At 43.5% G+C, this 20,380-nt stretch overlaps 1 protein-coding gene across 1 annotated transcript in view; it reads right to left on the bottom strand.

The window, feature by feature from the left end:
* Positions 1-20,380, bottom strand: part of PCDH11X (protocadherin 11 X-linked) — a 1,070,771-nt gene that overhangs the window by 271,657 nt on the left and 778,734 nt on the right. The window contains exon 7 of the mRNA XM_045031029.1: positions 11,960-12,158. Coding sequence (XP_044886964.1) covers positions 11,960-12,158 — 199 coding nt within the window. The remainder of the gene's footprint in view (positions 1-11,959; positions 12,159-20,380) is intronic.

Genomic DNA, 20,380 nt, shown 5'->3' with positions numbered 1-20,380 from the left:
AAATCAAATATCCAACTACTGATTACCCGTAGTGTGTCATATATATATGATTCATGGCAGCAGTCTCATCAGGTCATCAAAAAGGTTGGCATTTCTCAAAGTAGTACAGTACAGTATTCAGCCTTTACATTCTCCCACCTACGTACAGGCTAATTAGATTAAAGGTAGAAGATCAATCAAACTGTACTAGCTTAGAAAGATTAATTACTTCAGCACTCTGTGAATTAATTATTAGTGTACAGCTATGGGGATAGGCAAACCCAATATAGTAAAAGGAGAGGGACTCAGACAGACAGATGTGGCAGGCTGGGACATATTTCAGCCTGCGATTTATTATCTTTAAATTACTAATGACAGCATTTCCCCCTTTGTGTTGAATACAGCACTTTATTAGACCTAAATGCTATGGCAACTCGATAACTTCTCAATAACATAAAGACAAATGTCAGTATTGCATTTCAAAAGTGGTTATAGAATTAAAGGGGGGATGATTTGTGGAAAAAAATAAAACTACAATCTTTTGGTTGGTTGTTAAATGCTGTTTCACATAGTTCTTCATTATCCTGATACTACATGCCAAATGCTACTCTGACTGTAATGCTGTCACATCTGATGATTCTGAATGTGAAATGAATATTTACAATGAAGTATTTTCTCAAAATCCAGACTTGTCAGGACTTTTTAAAACAGTGTGAATTAGTGATTTGATTCCATTGGGGATAATTCCCTTCTCTCTCCATCTAATCTATTCTGCCTAGGTATCTGATTTCTCCTCAGATTTGTCTCATATTCATTCCTTCAACACCAGTTCCCCACCCTACTGATCTGGGGAATTATTTGCACACTCATTTTCTAAGTACTCTGATTTGTGTTCTCTCTTTCCTATGTTTTGTCACACTTTGACATGATTGATAAGCTGGCAAACTGACTTTCACTGCAATCTAGAAATAATTATCACCACTGCCAAATATGCGGCCACTGTAAATCTGTGACAATGTAATGGTGGCCAGTGTTTACTACCATGGTACAGTAACAAGGTGGTAATCCAAAGGTACGTCTACACTACAGGATTATTCCGATTTTACATAAACCGGTTTAGTAAAACAGATTGTATAAAGTCGAGTGCACGAGGCCACACTAAGCACATTAATTCAGTGGTGTGCGTCCACGGTCCGAGGCTAGCATCGATTTCTGGAGCGTTGCACTGTGGGTAGCTATTCCGTAGCTATCCCATAGTTCCTGCAGTCTCCCCCGCCCCTTGGAATTCTGGGTTGAGATCCCAGTGCCTGATGGGGCAAAAATCATTGTCGCGGGTGGTTCTGGGTAAATGTCGTCAGTCACTCCTTCCTCTGGGAAAGCAACGGCAGACAATCATTTCGCGCCCTTTTTCCCTGGATTGCCCTGGCAGACGCCATAGCATGGCAACCATGGAGCCTGTTTTGCCTTTTGTCACTGTCACCGTATGTGTACTAGATGCCGCTGACAGAGGCGATTCAGCAGCGCTACACAGCAGCATTCATTTGCTTTTGCATGATAGCAGAGACGGTTATCAGCCATTCTGTACTGTCTGCTGCCATTGTAAATTGGCAATGAGATGACGGTTACCAGGCCTTCTGTACTGTACTGTCTGCTGCTGTCATGGGTGCCCCTGGCTGAGGTCGGCCGGGGGCGCAAAAGACAAAAATGGGAATGACTTCCTGAGTCAATCCCTCCTTTATGGTATCTAAAAATAGAATCAGTCCTGCCTAGAATATGGGGCAAGTGTACTAGAGAACCAGTGTATCAGAGAACCAGAGAGAACAGCCACTCCGTGTCAGATCCCGCAGAAATGATGAGCTGCATGCCATTCACAGGGGGTGCCCCTGCAACAACCCCACCTGTTGTTTCCCTCCTCCCCCAGCCTTCCTGGGCTACCGTTGCAGTGTCCCCCATTTGTGTGATGAAGTAATAAAGAATGCAGGAATAAGAAACAGTGACTTGTTAGTGAGATAAAGTGAGGGGAAGGCAGCCTCCAGCTGCTATGATAGTCCAGACAGGACATTAAGCAGTGTGGGGGAGAGGAGCCCAGCATCCCGCTGCTATGATAATCCAGGCAGTACAGAATCTTTTCTTTACACATGAAGGGTGGGGGCTGATGGAGCTCAGCCCCCTGTTGTTATGATGAAGACGGTTACCAGCCGTTCTGTACCATCTACTGGGAACGACCGGGAGGCCAGCCAGGAGCACTCATGGGCTGATGATGAGGACGGATACCAGTCCTTCTGCACTGTACCATCTGCCACAAGGCTGATGATGACGATGGATATCAGTCATATTGTACCATCAGCCACCAAGGATGGGGGGCGAGGATGCTGCAGTTCACTGCCGCAGCATTGCGTCTACCAGCAGCATTCAGTAGACATAGGGTGACATTGAAAAGAGTCAAGAGACGATTTTTTTCCCTTTTCCTTCTGGGGGTGGGTGGGGGGTGTAAATTGATGAGCTATGCCCTGAACCACCCTGGACAATGTGTTTGACCCTACAGGCATTGGGAGCTCAGCCAAGAATGCAAATGCTTTTCAGAGACTGCAGAAACTGTGGGATAGCTGGAGTCCTCAGTCCCCCCTCCCTCCCTCCATGAGCGTCCATTTGATTCTTTGGCTTTCCGTTACGCTTGTCACGCAGCAGTGTGCTGAGTCCCTGCTGTGGCCTCTGTCTGGAGATTTTTTAAAAATGCTTTGGAATTTCGTCTTCTGTAATGGAGCTCTGATAGAAAAGATTTGTCTGCCCATACAGCGATCACATCCGCACGGTCCATGCTGGAGCTCTTTTGGGACTGCATCGCCACCCGTGCTGATCGGAGCTTCACGCTGGGCAAACAGGAAATATTCAAAAGTTCGCGGGGCTTTTCCTGTCTACCTGGCCACTGCATCCGAGTTCAGATTGCTGTCCAGAGCGGTCACAGTGGTGCACTGTGGGATACCGCCCGGAGGCCAATACCGTCGATTTGCGGCCACAGTAACCCTAATCCGATATGGTAATACCGATATTAGCGCTACTCCTCTCGTTGGGGAGGAGTACAGAAACCGGTTTAAAGAGCCCTTTATATCGATATAAAGGGCCTCTTAGTGTGGACGGGTGCGGCGTTAAATCGGTTTAACGCTCCTAAAATCGGTTTAAATGCGTAGTGCAGACCAGGCCCAATGGAAAAACAATTACTGTATACTGGTGGGCAAATCTCAAAAGCTGAGTCATAAAGCTCAAAGCTAGCAGCTGATAAAGCTTTGCAGGTTAGAGAAAACTTGAGTTTTTGTGGCCTCTTTAATTTAATGCTTGATACTCACAGCAAACATTCCTCTCAAGTGAGTGTGCCCTCAGACAAACTCCACCCAAGTATCTGTAAGAGGTGTCAGTCATGCACTTTACTGTAAAAGACTTTGCATTATTTGGAAGCTGGACCTTTGTCCAGAGCAAAAGTAGTGGAAAACAAAACAGGCTAAATACTTTACACTGGCCAGAAGAATAAAACACAAAGAGGCCAGTTGGTCTCTGGGAAAAATCCACCAAACCAAAAAATCCACCCAAGACCAATTGCTTGGCTCAACAGGATCTGCAAACAAGAATTCATTAGATACAGAAAAAAACTAACAACTAAGTATAGCTACAAAAAAAACAAACTTTGATCGAGCAGAGTTTCCACAGCTGTGGGGCCCAGAGGAAAGAGATACACTAAGGGATGGTTGGGGTACAGGCTCTTACATGCTCAGGGGTTCTAGGAGACTTCACAATGTTAACTGTTTTCAGTGCTATCAAAAGTTCCATGGCTCACAAGCAGCAACATGAATCTAACTGCTGGGGACCTGCAGATAGGTGGTCAAGTCAGTAATGGTTGGGATTCTGTTATTTACAGTATCTACATCTCTTGAGAATCTAGGAAATGAAAGATTTCTGATGCTTCCTGTTTTCACTTTGAGCATGTGTCCTGAGAACAGTCTCACTCACACTATTTCTACTCCTGCTTCTGATCCAAGTCAGAACTGAGGGCCATGACAATGACAAATTCTGGGGAAAGTTAGACAAACTTTTTTAACCCTGAAAATAAATGTGTATAGTTTGAGAATGAGTTGGTTAATATCATAGAATCATAGAATCATAGAATTTAAGATCAGAAGGGACCATTATGATCATCTAGTCTGACCTCCCGCAAAATGCAGGCCACAAAAGCTGACCCACCCACTCCTGAAATAATTCTCTCCCTTGACTCAGCTGTTGAAGTCCCCAAATCCTGATTTAAAGACTTCAAGTAGCAGATAATCCTCCAGCAAGCGACCCCCGCCCCATGCTGCGGAGGAAGGCGAAAAACCTCCAGGGCCACTGCCAATCTACCTTGGAGGAAAATTCCTTCCCGACGCCAAATATGGCTATCAGCTGAGCCTCGAGCATGCGGGCAAGACTCTCCAGCCTGGCACTCGGGAAAAATATCCCAACAATGACCCTCGGTACTAATTACCAGTGGCGGCCCGTTATTGACCTATTGACTAAATCGCGTTATCCTATCAAACCATTCCCTCCATAAAATTATCAAGCTTAATCTTAAAGCCAGAGAGGTCCTTCGCCCCCACTGTTTCCCTCGGTAGGCTGTTCCAGAATTTCACTCCCCTGATGGTTAGAAACCTTCGTCTAATTTCAAGCCTAAACTTCCCGACTGCCAATTTATATCCATTTGTCCTCGTGCCCACATTAGTACTGAGCTGAAATAATTCCTCTCCCTCCCTGGTATTTATCCCTCTGATATATTTAAAGAGAGCAATCATATCTCCTCTCAACCTTCTTTTGGTTAAGGAAAATAAACCGAGCTCCTCAAGTCTCCTTTCATATGACAGGCTTTCCATTCCTCGGATCGCTAATTACAATGGAATCATCCCAACCTATTCGTGACAGAAATTTAAAAAATGATAGGACAATTCTTACTATCCCTCTAGTGCCCATATCTTAGGTCTGGTTATATTTTAGGATGAAGAATCTGCAACAGAAGCACTCAGCCATATTTCTCGTCCATCAGTAGGGTGAGCAATGACTGATACTTTATCAAGATTTTTTGGGAAAAAAATAGATCTTTTCTAAAAAAGAGCACATTCTTGTTGGGATACACCAGAGACTCTGTTCAGCAGGGGGGCAAGAGACCCAACACCATCCACAATCTCTTATCTCAGCATGAGGGCTGCTGTCCAACTGCAAGGACAGTTTTTCTTACAATGTCAAAATAACATATTTCAGCAGCAAGAGTGTTTCTAAACATCAGACAAGGCAGCATGGGAAGAAATGTGGCCATTTTCTCCTATGGGGAGACAATCCACATTGATTGTCTCCTTTCAGTTGGAGACTAATAGTTTCTTCTGCAAATCTACATCAGATGGATTATACAATCCTGTCACTAATTATTTTGGTGGGTGCCAGGCAACACTTGCAATAGGTAAGGTTGCAAAGCAGTTACCATTATTAATCCCTGTATTCACAGGCTAATTTTATGAAACATTCATCCTTTCAGCTAATATTTTCTGTGGTTGGCATTCACCCTATGGTGGGATTTTGGGGGAGGGACTAGTGGTACAGGTGGTATATGAGAAAATCCTTCCTTCAGCTGCTTGTACGTTAAAGAAGAATTGGGAGGGGGGGGAAGAATACAATTTTCTTACTGTAGAAAAAAAGAAAAATCTAACCAAATTGTTTGGACAAGGCTGCAGAAAAACTGGATGAAGTTTGAAACTTGACACGAAGGTGATTTATACTGAGTTGTAGCACACCTGCTTGCTTAAAGGGATAGTGAAAAGTATAAACAACTGCAAATAAAAATAGCTGTTAAGCATGCTCAGAACTTAGCTTAGGGTGATCATATGTCCCGTTTTGACCAGGACAGCCCCTTTTTTAAGCCATGACCAGGCCATCCCAACTTTTTTGGTAAAACTGCATTTGTCCCATTTGCTCTTGCCAGTTGATCATCAGTTGGCAAGAGCAAACTGGACAAATGCCGTTTTCCCAAAAAAAGTGGTGAGCGACCCGTAGTGGGGTTCAGAGGAACGTGTGGGAAAAGAACAGCAACATCAGCCCCTCTCGAAAGAGCGGCTCAGGGGATTGGACTGGCCCTGTGGGGGAAGAGGGAGGCTTGAGCCAGCCCCACATAGGTGGGAGGCAGGGACAGCTCATGCCAGCTGTGCAGGGGCAATAGGGGGGCTTCGGGCAAACCCATGGGGTCTCCCGTTTTCCCTTTGGGAAAATATGGTCACCATAATTTAGCTGCTAAAATTCACAGCTGTGCCTAACACATATCTTCTCCCTCAACTCCCTCTCTGATGTCACTGCTTATTTCCCCTAACTGGCATGACCAGAGCAGAAAGAGGAGCTGCTAGCACAATTTGCCTAAGGAACATTGTTACTGTCCTCTAAGATCTGTCTGCACAGGCAGTCCTTTTCTGTTGTCTTCTGCTTTGTGAGTTTGTTTGTTGCTCTTTTTAAACAAAAGAAATTAAATAGAAAAGATTGTATGAATATTCTGGTGAGCTTTCATGATTAAAATCAGAGGGAGTTAGGAAAAGCAAAAGAAAGGGTCTCAGAAGCAACACTAACTCAGCTGTGTTATACCGACCTTCTGGAAGAATTTTCTAGTTAAACACACAGCATAATGAGAGCGGGAGTTGGTAGCAATCTACTTTTAGGGTTACTAACACTTTCCATTATAAAAGATCCTTGCTTTAACACCTTCCATTGTTTGCATCAGGCTTTTGAAAGTCAGCAGGTAGAAAGCTTAGGAGCTAATGTGCCATGGAATTTAGCTGAGTTACAAACTGCTAAAAATCACCATATTTCCCTTCTCTGGCTAGTGTTCCTCTGGAAATTTTAATCAGCAGTATCAAAATAGCAGAGCATTTTAAAGAGTTGGGCCCAGCCCCATGTCATAGCCAAAACAGAAGCAGAATCACAATACTGTACCAGGTTGTTGCCAGAACAGCTGTAGCAGAAGGGTGAGGGAGCCAGGGTGGGCTCTCCTGCCCATGACCTGGTACACCACCCCAGCATTCCAACCTCACTGCTGGGGGCATGATAAGTAAGTTAACTTTGTCAATTCCTGACTTGAAGTGTGAGTTCTTAACATTGCATTAACATTGTTTCCTTCATTTAACAGATTTAAAATCCAATTTGTTCTCTTTACATATATTACATTTCTTCCTTACAATTGGATTCACAACTAAAGACATGTTTCTGCTGATTTGATGTGGGAGTCAAAAAGGGAAAGATTTTTTTTTTCTGAACAGCTTACTATTTTAGGTAATTTATTACCAGAAAAAGCAACAGATTGTGTATGCAATGCATGTAAATGAAAACTGAAAAAGAAGTTGCCTAAGTTAGTTTTGTTGCTTAAGGATAACATTAACTTCCTCTAACAGTTTACATGCCTGTTTATGCTGCTATTGACTAACACAACAGAGTTTATTGGCATCTGCTCTGCATTCCGATGCATTATACAGCACCAGCACTGTTTGTTTCTCCAGAGCTCCTTCACGAGTGAAAAATTATACTAACAAAAGCCAAAGAGCTTTAACTAACACTTCTCCAATTTAAAAAGAATATATAATCCATTTATTTTTAAAAGGACACTAAAAGGTGTTTTTCTCAACATTTTATTCTTATATCGCTTCCCTCCTTCCCCCTCTGCCAAGAAATCTGAAACCAAAACCAATTTCTTACCAATATTTGTTTTTTTCGATCACATGCTCATACTAGTTTAATTATTTTAGGGTTCCTCATAACTCTTGTGCTGGTGGCATTGTTTTCTTAGGGAGGAAAAGGGAGAAAAAAAGAAAACCAAAACACTCCCTCTAATTTTGTGGGGTGAGTTGGGGAGTTTCGCATCTCCAGATATAGTTACTCTTAAGAGGATCTTTTGTTTCTTTCAGTGATTTGCAACAGTCATTTTGTTGTAACTAGTAAGTTGATATTAATTCTCTTTCAATTGTTATTGTTGATATTTCGGAAGAAAGCCCAATATTAGGACCAATGGATCAATTGATAAATTATAATTGGTAATATCTTTCAGTGCTTATTTGTTTTAAAAGTTTCCATTTTAGGACGGGGCTTCCAAATATTAACGTAACTCTCATGCCCATGTTGTTTAATATTTATCTTTCAATAGGAGAATAAATTATTATTTAAGAATAAATTTCTTAAAATGAAAAGCACCGAAGAGCAAAGCTTAGGAGAAACAAGAGTAAGCAATGCTTGTGGGTATAACCCTGTTTGATGGGACATTTGTCACCTTTGATAGGGCTCTTAATAAGTTCTGGGTCAGTTCTAGCTGAGTAGTTTTATTAAAAACTTTTCACATTCACAGTGTATAGCCCTGCTCTGCAAGTCTGGGTAAAACTGCATTCAGGCAATTTGAAGAATATCCTGAAGCCCAATATTTAGATCAATGTTTCAGATTAAGAAACTTCCAATACTATAGAGAGGTCTTGAGAAGGAATAATGGCCATGCTCCTCATTTTATAGTAGTCTAAGCCACCTCCTATACTTGCGCTTCATTTTACTTCATATTCTTATTTTTTACATTAGCCATGTGTCTGTTCCCGAAACAAACTGAGTTAAGATTGCTTCAACTTTATCAGGCCGTTCTGAATTAGTCCAAAAATTAAACTTGTTTGGTGGAAGAAATCAGCATTTCCACATGATGGCTCTCAAGCATGGAAGGAGAAGCTAAAGCTAAATGCACAGATATTAAACAAGAAATATCTTGGTAATCTTTATGTACATGTGACAAATTTAGCCAACAACGTACTCAATTCTTGGACAGCAAGTTTAACGTATTAATTGGTCAACAAGGTATTTCTGCTCTTCTCAACTCCACTGTGACACAAGTTAACTTACAGCAATGAGCAATTTCAATGAAAAATGTGCCAACATTTTTCCCACAATGGTACTGTACTTTGGTATTTTCTGTTGTTTAGATGCACAGGGGTCAGATCTGTTTAAATGTAGTTGTATTGCCTGCTGCTAGGTATTTGCATCAGATACATGCCACAACAGTAATAGTTAGAAGATCCACAAGCAGCTGTGATCTTCAAATCAAAGGGGTGATGCCACACTGCATCAATTGTATATGGTAGTTAGGTTATCAAAAAAGGATAAAAGTTGGAGGAGAACACATCTTCACACTACAGGAACACTAATTATTCTTGGTATCAAGTTTAAAACCGAGCTGTCAGATAATTAGTCATCTCTGAAACAGGTGACTAAACTTTCTGCAAATTTCACACTCAAAAAGACATCAGGTGTCTGCTCAGTCTCTGCATAGTGAGATGTGTCAATGGCATTCAGTTGTCAGTGTGGATATTATTAGACTCAAACTGACATTTCAGAGGCTTCCTAAGTGATCCATTTTTCTTTTGATCTAAAGCTGTAGAAATTGGGTTCAAAAAAGAGCAACAGCTCCAAACCTGAGCCTCATTTTAAGTGGCAAAAGCACCATCTGTGCACTTTTGCCTAATGTAGTGATTTCTCTTGCATCAGTTTCACTCTGATGTCCTTTGCAGACAAGTCAAGGCTAAGAGTGCACCATAGTCATACATTCCTATCTCCTGCATCTAATACTTACTTTGGTAAAGTATGGGTAAATAACAGAGTTGAGTGAATAGTAAAAGAAAAAAACATGAATATTCTTTCAAGTTTGAAAATTATTGTTTTTGATTGTATGCAACCCCCTTTGTGATTATGTTCTGTGAAAAGCTGAGCTTTTTTAGCATGAATACAAATAAAAGTGAATTCAAAACTCAAATAAGTTAAGGACATCCAAACAAGGACTATTTCAGCATTGTTTCGAAAACCATGTAACCCTATACAAACAAGCCAACACATCTGCTGAACACTTCAGCTACTGAAGATGCCCAGTTAACTGTTCATGAGCCATTCATAAATGCATCATATTTTGTGAAGAAATTCACAAATATTTAAAAATTTTGATATTTCTGTGAACTGCTCACAAATATTTTGCCAACACCAAAACATCTCAACTTTCAAGGGTAAGTTGTTCATTACACTTTTTAATTCAGTGGTGCTAAACAAGTCTGTGAAATGCCATATACGACTAATACGATATCCTTTTGTAACATAATTAACAGCTCCAAAGACATTATTAGGATAAACTCATTTTCTTTCCATTGTTAAGTTAGATTAAAATTTCATCATCACTCCCTTCTAACTCTGTTGGAGACATTAGGATCTTCAGTTGTTCTGCGAAATGGAAATAAGTGTGTTTCCTTCTTTCGACCCTATCTAGAGATGAATTTGACATTGTTACAGTGAGGATTTGGGAAGTCTGTCAATGTCAAACTTATGAATTCTGTGTGTTTATGCCCTTAAGGCTGTCTTTTGCTGTATATTTTCATCATACTATTTGTGCTAAGAAGAGGGAGAATGGCACTTGGTTGCCTGCCCCTAAAACGGCTGATCATCAAGGACCAACAACAATTGAATAACCTGGTCCTAAAACAACTGGATGGTTACAACCTAGATAAAACCAGTTTTCTCCAGTTTATCTGCAGAGGAGTGGGAAATGAAAACAAACAAACAAAAAACAAATACCCCCCCCCCCCAAAAAAAAACCCACAGGAGACAGATCACAGAAACCAGGTGTTAGGTTAGCTTAAAAAAAACCCCAACAACAAAGGCATGCTTTTTGAGCTAGGGAGAACTGTCTGACTTCCAGACCAACAGAAGCTGAAGCTGCAGGAGTCAGAGAGTACAATCCATGACCAAGACGAGGAGACTGAGTCCCAAGGAGTGAGGATCAGGGACTCCTGAAAGTGACAGATGAACACACGAGGGGCTCTCAGACTGGTGAGGACACTGGAGGGAGGGATTTGAGAGCAGATTTTGTTGTTTTTTGCATGGATCTGGAAATCTGTATGCTTTCTGCATGTTTGTTTAAGAAGTTACTTTGTACAGCCTCTAAGTGCCTGGCTTCAGCTGGCATGTGTCTCTGAATGGGTTAAATGGTAAATCAGACTACCTTTGATGGAGCTTGGGGAAGGGTGTGTTTAAGCTGTTGAGGAGACTTGGGGGGTTCAGTACTGGTCTTGGGGCCTAGGATAGCTGGACTGTGGGGTACCACTTTGGAGAAGGGGTATCATCAAGGAGTCTATATGTCAGGAATGAGCCTAAAGGCCAGAGACAGCAGTGTCTGGAGCCTACCTAGACCCAGAGGAGATGAAAAGCACATGAATCCGGTGTTTGTCCGACAAGGGAGAACTTGTTATGCTGAATGACAGTTACAAAGGAGCCTCTTGTTCTACTTCTAAATCAAATACACTGATGTAAGTTGGCCCTGAGTACACCTTGACATGTCAGCTTCGCCTACTCACTTTCCGATGTCATCAACCTCCAGTGCCACTTGTATAATTAAGCAATATGACACAACAAGCAATGCCTTTCTGGGTGATTACCTCACACCATAGTTGCCCTCACAGGCACTAAACTGAGGACCTTTAATTTCTGAAGAACAGCAGTGATTTCACAGAACTGCATGTTGCCCAGAGGGCTCTGCTGCTATTATAGAATGCAAAGTAGGGAAAAGTATGGAAGGGGAAAATGTTAAAAGCCATACCAGTCTTGAGGAGCATCAATGTGGATAAAAAAGGCAGCAGTGACAACCAACCAGAAAGCATCACTTCTCTCTAGCATGCCAAAGCCATAACAAACCCCAGCTAATAAAGATGCAAATCAGCTACAACATCTACAGAGCATTTCAACACAAAATGGTCAAAAATACTTTCTTTGAACTTTTGTCATTTTTGTCTTTAAAATGCAGAGGTTAGCAACCAGTATTTTCCCATCTTAAGTTAGCATTAAACTTTAATCAGTGGCTTTAAAATTAGCCCATTTGTGACTTATTAACATTTAAGGACAAATATGCCTAGAGAGCATCACTTACTGGACTCCGGGTCCGAATTGCCATCTCCTTCTGTTCGACTGTTGGGCGAAGCCTGTTCATAGTACTCCTCTTGGGGGAAACCAAGGGGCAGAGGATGCGATGTGCTAGCACTGCTGCTGGGTTCATGGTCTCCAAGCCCACTGTCACTGCAGCTTTCCTGGGAGCCGTCTGGTAGGTGAAACGTGACACGGCGTTGCGACTGCAAGGAAAGAAAGAAAATTATATGGTTTCAACTACAAACTGAGTAATTGCTTAATGCATCCAATGTAGGAAATATATTATTTCAGCTATCTGGTGAGGACACATTAACATTATCTACAGTTGTGCACAATTTCAGGCTTTCATGAACAGGCAGCTCTGCTTTCAAACCTGCTTCATCTGACAGCAGAGCTTTTCCTATTTTTTAAAACTGTAAACCTCGATGCAAAATGAAAGACGTCTCATGCTAAAGAGATTCTGTCAACCTTCACAGGCCTTTGAAGCCTTCCATAAATCGACTTGGAGATTTCAATCACCATTTGAGATTGAATTTATTTCTCTGCTCATTTCTCTAGTTTTCAAAATATATTCTTTTCATTATAAGCTACTCCCCTACTTTAAGGCCAGAGAATGTGAAACATTTCTAACTGATGTGGTTGATTCTTTCAGAATCACAGTAATAACATAATAACAATAAATCTTACAATGAAAATAAATCTTTTTTTAAAAAATTATCTAAACAAGTGAAGTAAAAGTAGTCCCCAGACTTTCCCCTCCAAAAATTGTAGGGACATAAGCTTTTGTTTTGATTAATGCAAAGAGCTTTGGGACCAGTTTTTTAAAGGTATTCAGGTGCCTAATGAGATTTTTCAAAAGCATTTAGGCACCTAAAACTTAGGCACCAACTGCCTACCTAGGGCTTTTAAAAATTCCTGTAGGTGCCTAAATACCTTTTAAAAATCTGGCCATTTATCTTCATACTAAGGTTGATATTTGGAAGGTGAAATTGGTGGGAAAGCAAAAGAGTCATAGCAAGATGACTGGTTTGAGGCAAAGAATTTGGTGCACCAAAAGTCTAAAGTAACAGACCTGGGGTAAAATTTCCCCAAGCATCCTATTTTCAAAAGTGACTTGGGCATTTAGGAACCTGTCTCACTGGAAGTCAATGTTCTTAAGTAAAAAAAAAATCTTCAGCCCTCATGGTTGTGGCTTGAAAACATGAACCTTAAAGGTCCAAGAAAGAGAGGGCACATAAAATAGCCCCAAATTAGTATTTTTAATATTTCATGATTTTTATGCCATTCACATGATTTGGGGAGGTGAATACAATTCCTAAATGCTTGGGAATAGCAATGCTACTGGTTCAATTTTTTGGGTGAATAGTCATAAAAAGTTATGCATTGTCAATTAAATACATTACGTGTAGCTACAGATCACTATATATTTATTTTAAAGGCCTGATGAAGACTGTTGTAAACTGAGACATTTCTCTGGAAAAACAGATTTTGCTATTTTTTTAACCTCTTTTGTTTCTGAGAAATAAGTACACTTGTTCAGACATTGCTGGAGTATATCATTATATTGTCAAGGCCCTGACATTTTGTGGTTTCATATTCAATTTAACATCCAATGAAAATCATTTTAACAGACTGAGTATTTACAGATAAATATTAACAAGTAGAAAAATTCTCATCACATGTTTTGTTGACTTAAGACAAACACAGTGCCTTAGATCCAGTATTAATTATACATAGACCTTGGTGTGTGCCGGAGTAATGCTTTGGTCACTCAGTGTGCTTTTACTACACTTCTCAAGCAATCTGGGCACTGCCTGGTGGCCAAAATTAAACCTGTTAATGCCCATTGTAGCTAACAAAAAAGTGTAACTTTGGGCGTTTGCTTCTCTCTATCAGTACAGATGGGGAAGGGAGAAGAAAGGCCCTATTGACAAAAGGGAGAGAGACATGAAATGGAGGAAGGCAGTTGATGGGAGTGTAATGACTTAGAGAGTTCAGAAGAATACACCCTTTATTTAACTAAATCCTCAGCACAGGCCCCTGCCAAGACAACAAAATCTATGATGTAACTTGCATCATCAGGTTTCAGAGTAGCAGCCGTGTTAGTCTGTATCCGCAAAAAGAACAGGAGTACTTGTGGCACCTTAAAGACTAACAAATTTATTTTAGCATGAGCTTTCGTGAGCTGCAGCTCACTTCTTCGGATGCATAGAATGGAACACACAGACAGGGGATATTTATACATACAGAGAACATGAAAAGGTGGAAGTATGCATACCAGCAGGCAGAGTCTAATCAATTGAGATGAGCTATTGTCAGCAGGAGGAAAAAAAACAACTTTTTGAAGTGATACCGTATTGTCCCGAGTATAGGCCGCACTTTTTTCCCCTAATTTAAGTCTTTAAACTAGGGGTGCGGCCTACAATCGGTATAATAGCCGTGGCGGGAGCCCAGAGCAATTTAAATCCCAGCCGCGGCAGGGACTCAGAGGGCTCTGGGCTGCCCGCTGCGGCGGGGAGCCCAGAGCCCTTTAAATCTCAGCCGCGGCCGGGATTCAGAGGGCTCTGGGCTGCCCGCTGCGGCGGGGAGCCCAGAGCCCTTTAAATCCCAGCCGTGGCCGGGACTCAGAGGCTTCTGGCTGCCCGCTGCGGCGGGGAACCCAGAGCCCTTTAAATCCCAGCCATGGCCGGGACTCACAGGGTTCTGGGCTGCCCGCTGCGGCGGGGAACCCAGAGCCCTTTAAATCCCAGCCGCGGCCGGGACTCAGAGGGCTCTGGGCTGCCCGCTGCGGCGGGGAGCCCAGAGCCTTTTATGGTAAATCCCAGCCGCGGCAGGGACTCAGAGGGCTCTGGGCTGCCCGCTGCGGCGGGGAGCCCAGAGCCCTTTAAATCCCAGCCGCGGCCGGGACTCAGAGGGCTCTGGGCTGCCCGCTGCGGCGGGGAACCCAGAGCCTTTTAAATCCCAGTCGCGGCCAGGACTCAGAGGGCTCTGGGCTGCCCGCTGCGGTGGGGAGCCCAGAGCCTTTTAAATCCCAGCCGCGGCAGGGACTCAGAGGGCTCTGGGCTGCCCCAGCCGTGTCCCCGCCTCCCCCGCCGCCCGGCTCCGGCCCCGGCCGCGTCCCCGCCGCCCGGCTCCGGCCCCGGCCGCGTCCCCGCCCCCCCCGCCGCCCGGCCACAGCCCCAGCCCCAGCCCCAGCCCCGCGTACCTGCTTCCGCCGGCCGCGTCCCCGCCTCCCCCGCCGCCCGGCTCCAGCCCCAGCCACGTCCCCGCCTCTCAGCCCCAGCCCCGTGTACCCGCCTCCGCCGGCCCCGGCCTCAGGGCTGCCCAGAGGGGGGCGCAAGGGGGGCAATTTGCCCCCAGGCCCAGCAGGGGCCCCGACGAGAGTTTTTCGGGGCCCCCGGAGCGGAGTCCTTCACTCGCTCCGGGGGGCCCAGAAAACTCTTGCGGGGCCGGGCGCAGGAGCTTCTTCTGCTCTTGGTCTTCGCCTGCGGGGGGGGGGGGTGTCCTTCCGCTCTGGGGCGGAAGGACCCCCCACTGGCGAGTTACCGCCCAAGCTGGACCCGCTGCCGAAGTGCAGCCCGGTCTTCGGCAGTAATTCGGCTGCGGGGGGCCCTTCCGTTCCAGGACCCGCCGCCGAAGTGCTCCGAAGACCGGGCTGCACTTCAGCGGTGGGTCCCGCTTCGGCGGCGGGGGCGCCCCGCGGCGGGTCTTCGGGACACTTCGGCGGCAGGTCCCGGAACGGAAGGGCCCCCCCCCGCCGAAGACCCCGGGCCCCCAGAATTCTCTGGGTGGCCCCGCCTGGCCGCGCGTCTCCCGCTGCCCGGCGCCGGCCCCGCATCGCCCGTCCCCGGCCCCGCCGCCCGGCTCCGGCCCCAGCCCCGCATCCCTTCCCGGCCGCCCTACTCTGGCCGGCCAGCTACCTGGCTCTGGCCGTCCGGCTCCCGCCACATCCTCCAGCTCCGGGCTCCGGCCGCGTGACTCCTGCCCCGGCCCAGCATCCCGGGGCTCCTGGCTCCAGCCGTGGCCAGACTGTAGTGGCGCCAGCCACATCTAGGCAGCGCAGTAAGGGGGCAGGGAGGGGGTGTTGGAGAGAGGGCAGGGGGGTTCGGGGTGGGGGGTGGATAGGGGTTGGGAGGGTCAGAGGGCAGGGAACAGGGGGATTGAATACGGGCAAGGGTCCTGGTGGGGCAGTTAGAAAGGATCAGGGGATGGATGGGGCGGTGGGAGGCAGTCAGGGGCAAGGGTTCCAGGGGCTGTCAGGGGACAGAGAGAACGGGTGGTTGGATGGGGCAGGGGTCCCTGGGGTGGGGGGAGGTGTCAAGGAACGCGGGGGGTTGGATGGGGCAGGAGTTCGGGGGGGGGGGCCATGATCCCTAACCCTAAGAACATTTGCTAATGTTGTTGATTGTTGTGCAGGGGAGATGGTGAGAACTGTTCCCATCAGTCTCCTTGTTGTCCATTCCTTTTCCCTTCTTTATTTACAGTATAACTACAAAATAGTTTTCAATATTTCTGAGTATATAACATATGCCGTCAAAAGCAGGACTACCAAAAGTGTTAAAAGTGTTAAAAATACTCGTACATGTCTTCCTATTCATTAAATAAAATACTGTTTTACTGTTCTACTAATGTGTATATTTTCTTTAAGTTAAAAAAAGTTAAAAATTTAATTTTTTTAAAATAGCACCAAACTTTAAGGGTGCGGCTTATAATCAGGAGCGGCCTATACTCGGAACAATACGGTAATTAAGATGGCCCATAGAAGGTGTGAGGAGAACTTAACATAGGGAAATAGATTCAATTGGTGTAATGACCCAACCATTCCCACAAGTACTCCTGTTCTTCTTGCATCATCAGTTATTTCTACCCTGTTGTAGCAGTTACTATAGCAACAGTTTTTCTACTTTTGCTTTGACACACTCTAGAGAAGTATGGGTTGGTGGGTCGATGGCTGCAGAGAACCCAAGTAGTGGTAGCACCTCACCTTTGCTGTTATTTTTGCCAAGGTCCTGATGTGTAGAGCGTAGGCAAAGTGGAACTCCATGTATGCATGAAATTTGCAGGCTTCCTCTGCATATTCCTGTCGATCTTGGACCATGGGGAGCACATCTGCTCCACAAGCTCACCAACCTCCCTCTTGGGGAGATGGAGGCAGGTGGGGAGGGAGAGCAGTATAATGGAAGGCTGGAATGATGAACCCACACTTTACTTCATGTGATTTTCTCCCTCCCATGCATTTTTTCTGCTGACAAGGGCCAGGATGTAATTGTCTGCTTTAGATTTCAAAGACACAAAATATCATTGGCCAAAATCTATCCTCATATACACCGATGCAAACCTACTAGTATTTCCCAGAATTCCTTTTATGTCAATGTTTACACTGGCATAAAATATATAGTAATCTCAGACCTGTTAGATGGCAACTGTTGACAAATGCCAACTTTTTAATGGTAGCCACTGACTACGTCAGGAACATTACGCAGAATGTTCTGGGTCACAAAGACATCACAGTATTGTTGTTACAGCATCGTATAAAACAGAAGGACTTATGTCATTCATCAACCATTCATATTAAGGCTGTGACAAAAGTAGCATGAAGCAAACTAGGTAACATCCCCTCATGTCTATAGAGGTGCTGGTGACATCATAATCCAATATATGAAATTCATAATCCACAAGAGCAAAATTATTCTGCTTTGTGGAATGAGACTTCCACTCATGGACTTATAAAATTAATGTATTGGCCCAGAGGGCTACACTATCATTTTTGGTAAAAAGTGAATCTCGACTCTGGAGCGATCGTGTCCATTATTCTTTATCTCCTCAATGGGAAGGTATAACTCAAATTGATGTTACTTGGACTTACATTTAGCACAAAATTTCCTTTAAATCTCACCCTGCTCTCCTCACCTTCTATCCCTAGATTCTTCTTCCATTTGGTTTTTGCTCCTTCTCCTCATCCTTCTTTACGTGCCTCCACCCCTGAGCATAACATTCTGAAGTCTAAATATCCTTACATTTTAAAGCATGGAAGTTATTAGGAACACCTCCAACATCACTTTTTTATGACATCAATTACTGGACATCACAATGGATGTAAACATGTATGTTTTAATAAAACAACTGTAAGCTTCCATGTAGAATGTAATGAACCACACTGAAACAAAAATGTGACTGTAAAGAAATGAAGTTTCCTTAGCAAACTTGTGCTCACTGCATCAGTTTTATGCCCAAATCACATCTTTGTTCAACAACATTCAGATTTTTCCCCAAAATAAGCATAATACTGTGGTTTGGATATTTTCTTTACAGAAAAAAATCACAAGGATCCCATTGCAGAGGTCTTGCACTAGAGACGGTGGGATCTCACCCCAGCAGAAAAAAATGCTAAAATTTCACAGATCATGAAGATCCACAAGAGGCCAGACCTATCTATACAGTTGTTCTATGTCTCTGTACCAGTATGGCACTCAGTGCAGCTCTTCAAAAGCTACCTGGGACTCAACCTGACTGTAGCTGTCCACAGGACTCCTGGAAAGAGACACTGGGGAATGTTTTGCATGAATGGATGGGGAACAATGTGTACTTTCACCCACAACTACCACACTCCTGTCCAGTCTCTGATCCCTTCCTCAGCACAAACTCACAGAGACCCACAAAGTGCCCCCCACAAGGCCCTGAGGAAGGGATGGTTCCACAGAGATGACTGGTGTCTACCGGCCCAGATAACACAGTGCTTAAAATATCCATGGCTTCTTGAAATCTAATCTATACTACTGCTCTCACTGTTGCTACAAGTGGTGAAGCTGAGTAATAGGAGCAACGGTGAGGTAACTGCCTTATGTCCTGTGATAATCAAAAATGTGTGCACAATTATGCATGTAATCTGCATATATAAAAAAGATAGTAACTGCACAGAACAATTAGACATTCAACTGCATGCATAAATATGTAAAAATAAGGCCCTTACAGGATATTATTAAGAAAAAGAATAGTAACACTAATTAAGATACATTTATAATGGCTATGACTCATCATATTCCAGTGCATAAACTATTTGCCAGGTGCAGACACAAAAGAAACTACTCCTTTGAATATTACTGTAAAACTAGGTATATTCAGATGGTGTTACTCCTCCTTCGTAATGTGCTGTTGGGCACTGTCTGACAAGGTACTAGACCACAGCAGATGGACCTCTAGTCTGCTGTACAGCAACAGCTACTATAGTATTGTCTTCAAATTATGTTATTCCAAGTTGCTCCCAAATTCAGGTTTTTCAAAATTAACTTTTTACAAAGCCTGAAACCAATCAAAATGTTGTCATTTTTTAAAAACAAATGTCTATTCCTCCAGCTCAACAACACTGTGTTAGTGCATTAGAACTTGAAAGAGAAATTGACAAACTCACCAGAACTTATTTTTATTGTCCAAGATGAGAGGAATGAGAACAAATGGAGCCTGTCAAACTAACTTGATATATTTTTGATGAGATTACAAGTTTGGTTGATAAAGGTAATAATGTTGATGCAATGTACTTAGACTTCTATAAGGTGTTTGACTTGGTACCATATGACATTTTGATTAAAAAACTAGAATGATATAAAATTAATGTGGCGCACACTAAATAGCTAGGTCTCAAAATGTAATTGTAAATGGGGATTCATCATCGACCGGATGTGTTTCCAGTGGGGTCCTGCAGTAATCTGTTCTTGCCCCTACACTGCTTAATATTTTTATCAATTACTTCAAATAAAATATAAAATCATTACTGATTAAGTTTGCAGATGACACAATAAATGTGGGAGTGGTCAGTAATGAAGAGGATAAGTCACTGATTCACAGCAATCTGGATCGCTTGGTAAATTGTGTGCAACCAAACAATGTGTGTTTTAATATGGCTAAATGTAAATATACATATCTAGGAACAAAGAATGTAGGTCATACTTACAGGATGGGGGGACTCTATACTGTGTGATGCTGCTGCCAAAGGAGCTAATGCAATCCTGGGATGCATAAACAGGGGAATCTCAAGTAGGAGTAGACATGTTATTTTACATCCATATTTGGCACTGGGGCGACTGTTGCTGGAATACTGTGGCCAGTCCTGGTGCCCACAGTTCAAGATAGATGCTGATAAATTGGAGAGGGTTCAGAGAAGAGTCATGAGAATGATTGAAGGAGAGGAAACATGCCTTACATTGATAGACTCAAAGAACTCAATCTATTTAGCTTAACAAAGAGAAGGTTAATAAGGGGTGACTTCATCACAGTTTATATTTAAGTATCCATATAGGGAACAAATATTTAATAATGGGCTCTTCAGTCTAGCAGAGAAAGGTATAACACGATCCAATGGCTGGAAGATAAAGCTAGACAACTTCAGAGTAGAAATGAGTAATTTTTTAACAGTCAGAGTAATTAACCA

Source organism: Mauremys mutica, chromosome 9, assembly GCF_020497125.1.
Source record: "Mauremys mutica isolate MM-2020 ecotype Southern chromosome 9, ASM2049712v1, whole genome shotgun sequence".
In the NCBI taxonomy this organism is placed as follows: Eukaryota; Metazoa; Chordata; order Testudines; family Geoemydidae; genus Mauremys; species Mauremys mutica.
This window is presented reverse-complemented; position numbering and strand designations above follow the sequence as displayed.